Source organism: Marmota marmota, unplaced genomic scaffold (assembly GCF_001458135.2).
Source record: "Marmota marmota marmota unplaced genomic scaffold, marMar, whole genome shotgun sequence".
NCBI classification, from domain to species: domain Eukaryota; kingdom Metazoa; phylum Chordata; class Mammalia; order Rodentia; family Sciuridae; genus Marmota; species Marmota marmota.
In genome coordinates, this window is record NW_025999913.1 from 19,229,081 (window position 1) to 19,237,865 (window position 8,785).

Consider the following 8,785-nt stretch of genomic DNA (forward strand, 5'->3'; position numbering starts at 1 on the left):
CCCCCCCCGTGGCCTCCCATTGTGGAAGTCCCTCAGGGGGAGGTCCCAGTGGAAAGGGAGGCGGGACAAAGAGTCTTCCACAGCCTGTGCCCCAGGGCAGCCCAGGCTGTTTTGCTCACCACCAGGGGCTGGCGCTGTGCTTGGCGTGGGGAAGCTGCTCAGTAGAAAGCGGCTGTCCTGGGTTCCCCGGGTGGTGCTGGGAGGCGCAGGAAGGGAGCCCAGGGGTCCGGGGTGTTCCTCTCAGCACCAGCGCTCCCTGCGCCTCCTACTGGTATTCTGAGAGCAGCAGAGGAAGGCCGGGGCAGGTTCAAGGCCACCAGCGCACTTTCCTGCACGCATGTGCACAGATGACACCTCCAAAGTCTCCCGCAGCTCCGAGTCCCCTGGTCCCCAACACCAGCGGGGATGGTGGTCAGTGGACATCACCTCCTCCCAGTCCTGTCACTCACAGCTGGAGACTTGGGGACCAGGACTAGAGTGAGCATATTAAGAAATAAGACATTATTAAGTACAAGTTGCAGTGAGGATGGAATCTTTGAATTGGGCGACATCGGAGACGCTCTGTGCCCTCCGTTTGACATCAGAGTTCATTCTTCATAGTTCATGTTCCCTGCAGCACCCCCGAAATCCACCCAAGAAGGTAACTGCATCTGTAGGGAAGGCTGTGGATAAGAGATAACCTCTTTGGTGAGCCAACGATCATTTCCTTTGGTTTAGTCTTTAATTATTTCCCTATTATAATGATGCTTTTCTCAGTGGGTACAAGGAGAAGATCAAGAGAATACCCTGCAGCAGCCAGGGCGCTCCCCAAACTGAATTGTTTAGTTAAAAGTGGAAAGCCTCTGAGTTCTTGGGAAAAACACTTATATATTAATTACAGTGCCATTGTTTCTCACAGCTGAGTTTATAATGATATTCCAGTTCACTCTTAAAGCACTTTAGTTTCTCAGCTTCTTTCCTCTGTAGTTTAGTGACTCACTGACTGTAAACTTCACCTGGTCAGACGGTGGTAGGTGCTGGGTTGCTGAAGTCCCCTGCACTGTGCTGTGCCCCACAACGAGAGAGTCTTTCTAAAAGGCTGGGGAATCTGCTCCTCAGTGGCACCGGGACCAGGCTGTGCCCTCCATGCTTGCTCTTGCACTAACGTGGGGGTGTGTGGCCATTGCAGGAGGCCGTCTTGGAGGAAGACACACGCAGGCTGAAACAGCGATTGGTGACCACGCCTGAGGCCCCTACCCGCGTGCAGATGAAAGAGGTACCTGTCGCCACTGTGCCTTTCTGGGTTGTGCCTTTCTTGACTTGTCCTTCTTGGGCTGTGATTTCCCGTGAAAGACAACGGGAATCTGACATCCATTCGACTGGGAAATACGAGCCTTCTGCAGGGCAGTTGGCCTAGATACCGTTTTTGAAGCAGTCGCCTCTCCTTTTTCATCTGCTCAATTGCCTAGTAATGAAGAGTGTGCAGGGCTTTCTTGGTCTTATGAGGGTTGATCAATATACCTATCTTATCATCGGGGAATTGAGGTGGCAGATGTCTTTTGGTTACTCGACCCAACATTGTCTTTTCACAGTGTCTTGTTCAAATTGAACTTGTATAAGGAAAAAACTTACCGACAATAAATGAATGAATAAAGTTTAAACAAACTTTAGCATCAATGCCAGTGGAGGTTGGAAAGATCTGTCTCTGATGATCATTAAAACAAAACAGAACAGAAAATAGCTTTCTTTACTGACAGCATATGTTCTGAGAAATGCTTTGTAAGGCCTCCCCCCTCCCCCCCCCCACACAAACCAGGCAGTATAAGTCAATCATTCCATCTGGCTTCTTGGTACTATTAAGAGACTCTCAGTAAACAAAACATGTAGCAGGCTGACAATATAACATGGCTGACTGCATTACAGTCAATATCATCGAAAAAAATAAAAGGGAAATTTCCTTAGGGAATTATGGTACTAGAGCAGGATAATGTCTCTATGAAAAGTGAACGGAGGCTGCCTTTTCAGAAAATTAATAAGCTAAACCCTAGATTTATGAGGGTTGCTGTTTCCAACATTGTTTTGTACTCAAGGGCAAGTTTCACGTGTAACCTACGATTCACATCAGAATTGACATGAAAATATCAGTATGTCAGAAGTAAATGCAACACGAAGCTCGATGCACAGAACTAGTGCTCGTGACCGCAGGGTTCTTGATGCGTTCTCAGCCCTGGAGCAGACACAGCACACAGTGGTGTTCCATTAGTTGTCGATGTCCCCCATGGATGTGAAGCATGGCAAATAGCTCAGAAGTGGCTGTTTTCTCACTAGTACCAGGTGGACCCTCCTGAGCAACAGGCTGCCATGTGGTTAGAGTCCTGCCCGTGAGTGTGACCGTGGTGGCTGTTTGTAGGGAAGTTGGTAGTGTAGGTCCGGGTCCTTCCCAAGGTTCCTTAAGGCCTTGTGGCTCTGCAGGTCTCTGGCAGCAAGGTCTCTATTTCTCCCGTATTCTCCTTGCTACCAGTGACGTTTCACTTACTCCAATTGCATGTAGTCGTGACATAAAGTCAGTCATGCTGACACAGTTTAGATGGTCGAGTGAAAAGTAAGACTGAGAAGAGCTCATGACCAAGAGCCGAAGTAGGGCTTGTGGACACTCTATGTGTTTGATGTGCCCAGGACACCTCCGTGCCACTCCAGCTAAAAGTGGAGGTACAGAGGGGTCGTAAAGGCCCGGCGTAAGTGAACTTTGTCTAACTGGGTTTCTTGGCTTGAGCCCTCCCTATGTGAAAAGCACTGCTTAGTCCTGAAGAGCCATTCCTAGTCCCAGCTGACCATGTGGGTTGGAGGGTCGAACACAGAGTTATCGTGGGGGATATGTAACCATGGGCAGGTCATTTCACGTCTCTGAGGCTGAATCCCATTACCATGTGATAAGTGCTAGCATCGCAGTTACCACTTATTGATGGCTGAATAAACACCAGGTACTTTGCTACAGCAGTTCACGAATATGGGCTCATTTTATTTTTAGTTTCCACATAAGCATCAGATGCCAATATTATTGTTCCCATTTTATAAATGAGAAAATTGGCCATAGATATGTCAATTAAATTGTCCAAGATCAAACAATTGGTAAGTAATAAGGAGAAATTTGGTGCTAGTCCAGCCTGTCACAGTAAAAAAGGGGGTATTTATTCTTCCTGAAGGGTTGACGTGAGAGTTTAATGAGATAATAAATGAAAAGCACCTTATCCGTGCCGGCCATGCGGTAGGCACCCAGCACCCAGTATGTGATAACAGTTATTAAAATGGTGTACTCTTGAGCTGATTCGAATCCAAACGAGCGTGTGAACCAGTCTGGCCTAGAGCCCACCCACCTCACGTGTGCTGGACTTGCTCTGTGGCGTTATACCAGATGCTGAGACAACTATCAGTTACGAAAAGCAATCATTGTTTATGGGCTGACCCAGAAGGAAGATGGCTTACACAGTAGTCCCCTAGGTGCAATGAACCCTGTCAAACGCCTAGGTGTGAGGCAGAATTATGATCCTATAGGGGAACAAGATGTCACCTTTGTTTGGAATAAATGAAGAGTGAAGTACATCAATTGCTTACATAGGAAGCTTGTTGGTTGGATTTATCACACTTCAGCCAACTCTTGTAGCATCATATAAACTCTAATGATGTGAAAGAGCATAGACCACAGTCGGTACTCAAGAACCCCCCATCCAGCAGTCATTCCTGCTCTGCACACGGCACTGAGATTCTTTGCACGGTCAGCATCCCACCAGCAAAGCTTCATGGTTGCACCGGGGGGGAGGCAGGGGGCTTGAAATTCCTGACTTAAAGACTCCACTCCCCACTTACTCACTGCATGACTTTGATGAATTCTTTATCTCCATGTGGCCTAGTTTCTATAATTTGAAAGAAATAGCAGTGGTGTATGTGTATCTCAAAGGAGGTGGTTTGGATTAAATGAGCACTTAGAACAGTACCTGTAAGCCCAGGTAAGCATTATTCACTATTCACTATTCCTATTTTCTATCATTGATTATTTAATATGGGAGGTTCTTAGAATAGTAACTGGAACATACTGAATGCTGAACAAGTTTATTATTATCATCATTATTTTGTATTTTTAGCTCATGGGAAACAGTTATCCACAGTGTTTCCCACCTAGTAGGAGAATGATAATTATTGAAAGAACCCATAATCCATGCAGGGTTATCAAGGGCAGGGAACTCCATTCTGGGAGAGCTGAGCCCTTCTGCCCTGTGGCCTGCGTCCACAAGCACTCCCTGATGGACCCGGGGAAGTGTCCCTGATTGCTGCTCCTCTGTCCCCTTAGCTTGCCAGTATGTTCTTGTCTGAGGATGAAAAGTTTCTTCTGTTCTTTCGCCTGGAAACCCCCCTGGACAGCAGCGTGGAGTTTATGCAGGTGAGTGGCCTGACATGGGGAGGGGGGTGTGGCTGCCCCCTCTCCTGCCTGTCCTGAGGGACAGTTGTGCGCAGAGGACAGAGCGGGCACTATTTTTTACCTTTATGTAAAATCGAGCAAGCACATACACAGGCTGTTCACAGAAGAAATCTGAGTGGACCATAAATATATCCAATAACCCAAGGAATGTGAATAAAATAACTTAATTTTTCACAATCAAAGTGGTCAAGATTTTAAGAAGATCTATAAAAATACGCAGTGCCACTAAAAAAAAAAAAAAAAAAACCCAAACCCATGAGATTGTTCACCGATGCTCTGTGGCAGGTGTGTATTGTGGAAGAGTTTTATGGAAAATAATTTTGCAAAAATTAAATCAGGAAACTTTAAAACTTCATGATTCAGAATTACTTAAAAACATTTACATACTGACTTTATAATTCTACTTCTCCAGGTATGTATTTTATGGATGTAATCGAAAATGTAGAAAAAAATTTTCTTCAGAACGTTGTCCATTAAATGCTGTGCTGTTACTTAAGAGTTAAAACTGAAGGGGTTGGGGCTGAGGCTCAGTGGTAGAGCGCTTGCCTGGCATGCATAAGGCTGTGGGTTCAATCCCCAGAATTGGGAGAAAAAAGAACCTAACCAACTCTGAATGAAGGAAGAATAAAGGAAATGATGACACCTCTTATGATTCCTTCCTTCCACAGTGCTTCTGAGTACTGGCCAGGGTCCTTCTAGAGGCTACATCTTCTTAGGGAAAGTCCCACTACTGGGCAGCATGCGTCATTGAATCGCCAAGGGTCATGTTTCCAAGAATATTTGATGACATGCCGGATGTGCAATGCAATGTTAAGAAACAGACTTGTACATAGAGTATGATCTTAATTTATTTCTTTTAAAAAAAAACAACACTGTTTTCCCTAACACCTGCATAGATGAATACTGATGAATTATGGTTATTTGTGAATGGTAGGATTTCAGGACATTTTCATAGTCTTTGTGTTTTCTAGTTCTGTATAAAATCATTTACAAGTTACTTTCAAGACATTTCCAAAATGATTTTAATTATGTTTAAAAATGCTCACAGGAAGTTTTAAATAAAATTTATAAATCAACCAAGTGTGTAGATAATGTGACCAGCAATTCAGTTTTGTTTTATATGTAATAGAAACAGAATGGAAAGGAACACTAAGTAATCATCTCTGGGGTAGGGATTTCTGGATAGTATAGTTTTTTATATATATATATATCTTTAATTTTGAATGATGAACATCATTTATTTCTAAAATCAGAAAAAAAGTATTAGCGTGTTAGGACTTTTTCAGAATAACCTTGAGAAATGGGAAAAGGAAACAGAACTAAGTAGCTGTCTTATCTTTTTAAGAATATATCTATTCTATTTTTCCTTCCCTCTACTTGGTCAGTTTGTTCTATGAGGAAGAACGTTCAGGGCCCTGTGCAGGCGAGGCAAGCACTCTACCAACTGAGCTATGTCCCCGGCCCTTGAATTACTTTTTAATTAAATTGATTACAGCCCATTATATCCTATGTATTTTAGGAAACCCCAGTGTCCACTGTTCCCCTGAACCACAGGCCCTTAGCTCTAACACACACTCACTAGCTCAAGTGCCTTTTCTGCACAGGGCATTATTTCTGCCTAATTTTCTATATGCCATGGATTTTATGCAGCCGAGATCCTTTTCAGTTTGCCTACATTATCTCTGCTTACGGTTGCTTAGACTTCCTTCTTTGTGTTTCTCCTTGTTCCAGGAGTTTTTCCCTAAGGGTTTGTTGGTAATAAACTGTTTTTGTTTGTCTGGATCTCTCTTTACTTGGCCTTCTTCCTTTAGAGAGAGGCTTGCTGAGATTCACAGAAAGCTCTCTGGCCCCCCATGGCTCAGCTGTAGTAAGACCATGCCTTCATGGAGCTGGAGAATGCGTGGAGAAAAACACTTAAAGAGTCTGTAAAAATGGTTGGTGGAGTTATGTGAAATTCTCATAGTTTGGGTATGTTCATCCAAAAATATGATAGAAATCACACTCACCTCATTGATTTTAGAAGTCTGGCTGATTCAGACACAAATGACAGGGGCTAGAAGAAGTGGCTTTCTGAGCAGTTCTCACTAAATGTCCGCCTGGAGTCGCCCACTCACTCTGTTGGTGGGGTCTGAGGTTGGGTCCTAATTGTGTGCAGGATGGAGGTCCCTGCCGGGGGAACCACAGACCACCCATTTAGGATGAAGGAGATCCTTGCTCCCTAAACAACTGCTCTGGGCTGCCTTGGTTTGTGTGGGAGCCAGGGCCTTGTCCCCGGGAGGCAGAGGTGGTTCAAGGAGCAGTATTCATGAGCAGGCGGCTCGTGGCTTTGATCAGATCTCCAGCTCTGTCTCCTAGCTCAGGACGCAGCTGTGGCCGCAAACCAGTGGGAGGGATGGCTTGCCCCTGGGAGTCACCGGAGGTAGCCTCCCCCTCCACCCGGAGCCACGGCCATGCAGGCGAGGTCACGGTGTCCCCGCAGTGTGTGTAAGCCCACCCTTTCACTGGGAGGTGTTGACGTTTGGCGTCTCAGATTTGAGCAGGTGACTCAATCTCATTTCCCACTTGTGTGGGTGCCAGGTTGTCACGTGTCCACCTCGAGGATAGTTGTCTGACAGAGCTGCAGCTCGTAGTCAGGGATGGCAGACCACGAGGCAGGCTGGCTTCAGCCCTGCACTACCTCTCTGGGTCGGCACTGCGCTGTCGTGTGGGTCTCTCAGGGGTCCAGAGTTGTTTCTGTAGCATCCTGCACAGCACAGCGAGACTTTCTTCCTTGCCATATCACAGCGTTGAAATGCATCTCTTCGTATCGTTTCATATGGAGCCTTCCCATGGGAGCATGCGACCCTTACAAGTGGCTTCAAGTGGACACAGTGTTCCACTTTGGCTGAGTTCTTCCCAATCACTGTCACCAAAGGAAGCCTGAAATTCCCTGTGAAAGTCTTACTTGCACCAGTTGGGACAGTTTTCAGCTGCTGAGCCATGGGGGACACCAGTACAAGTCCATCCCTCAGCTTTTGAGGACAAATCGCTTAAAGACTTTTGTGTGTTTCAGATCTGGCGCAAATACGATGCCGACAGCAGTGGCTTCATATCAGCGGCTGAGCTTCACGTAAGTGTCCCTGGGGACAGTCGCGGGGGGAGGGGTCTTTGTCCTTGGCGATTTGATATGTGTGCATCATGAGTTTGATTTCCGTGATTCTAAGAAACATGGATTTGAATAGATTACTTACAAAGAAAAAAAAAAGCATGCCTGTTTAGAAGACTCAGCAGGTGCGGGCTGCGACGCTGTCTTTAGCAAAGAGGTACACTTGAGCACTTTCGCTTTTTTTCATGCCTGGAGCTATTCTCTGGGTTCCCTGAGCTCCCTTCTAACAGTGACAGCCCTCCATGCTTGGACTTATTGCTTGTCAAAAACATCCTACCTCCTTCTTCAAACAAACACAGTCAATAAGGCCTCTACAGAGCTTTGCAGCTTATTTACTTATGACATACAGTGTCACTTTTCTCTGGTGTCACAGAACTTCCTCCGAGACCTCTTCCTGCACCACCACAAGGCTGTTTCCGAGGCTAAGCTGGAAGAGTACACGGGCACCATGGTGAGTGACAGAACTTCTCTCCCCAGTGCTCCTTCCCCCTGCTCCTCTTTTGAGACCACCTGCGTGCACCAGAAAGCCTCATCTCCCGAAAGCACTGGCTAAAGCGGAATCACTTTAGCTTTTCTCTTGGGAACAGGCTGTGTGCATGGGGGAGGCTGTTTGCTGTCTTTGGGGAGCCGAGGGAAGTCCAGGCAACGTCAGGCTTCTCAGCACCAGGCCAACAGCCCAAGTGGTAACAAAAACCACAGGGAAAAAGTCAACATGGACCTAGGTGATTAGGACCAATCAGATGGGCATGCCTGCCCCTCGGGGACGGTTCTGCTCATCTGGTGTGTGGTTCTGTGTAGTGGGGGGTCAGAAAGAGGGGGATGTATCTTCCTGCCACTTAGTGGCCACGACCTAGGACAAGTGTTAGCCTCTCAGCATCACTCAGGTCTGTAGTGACATGGATTTAACGGTGCCTAGACACCTTGAGGGCAGTGAGCTGCCGCATCTGAAGCACACTGTGGTATTTGCTGTTACCATGTCACACTTACAACATCCTTGTCCCAAATGACTCAGAGATGTCGTCAGCGTCGGGCTTCCTGAAAACATGGTGAGGTGTGAGGAGTTGCCCTGATGACTCGCTCTCCCATTCTGCCTGTTTCTACCTCCCTGCTCTCTCCAGCCCTAATCCACCATTTGTGCTGAATGGAATCTGGCTCCTCTGCCTGTGGCCTTCACCATATCCCCCCCC

The 8,785-nt window shown here is 46.5% G+C and overlaps 1 protein-coding gene across 2 annotated transcripts in view; it reads left to right on the forward strand.

Annotated features, from left to right (window-relative positions):
- Positions 1 to 8,785, forward strand: part of Scgn (secretagogin, EF-hand calcium binding protein) — a 35,034-nt gene that overhangs the window by 7,548 nt on the left and 18,701 nt on the right. For both annotated transcript variants that reach the window (XM_048799708.1, XM_015494206.2), the window contains exons 3-6: positions 1,169 to 1,255; positions 4,325 to 4,414; positions 7,506 to 7,562; positions 7,972 to 8,049. In XM_048799708.1, coding sequence (XP_048655665.1) covers positions 1,169 to 1,255; positions 4,325 to 4,414; positions 7,506 to 7,562; positions 7,972 to 8,049 — 312 coding nt within the window. The remainder of the gene's footprint in view (positions 1 to 1,168; positions 1,256 to 4,324; positions 4,415 to 7,505; positions 7,563 to 7,971; positions 8,050 to 8,785) is intronic.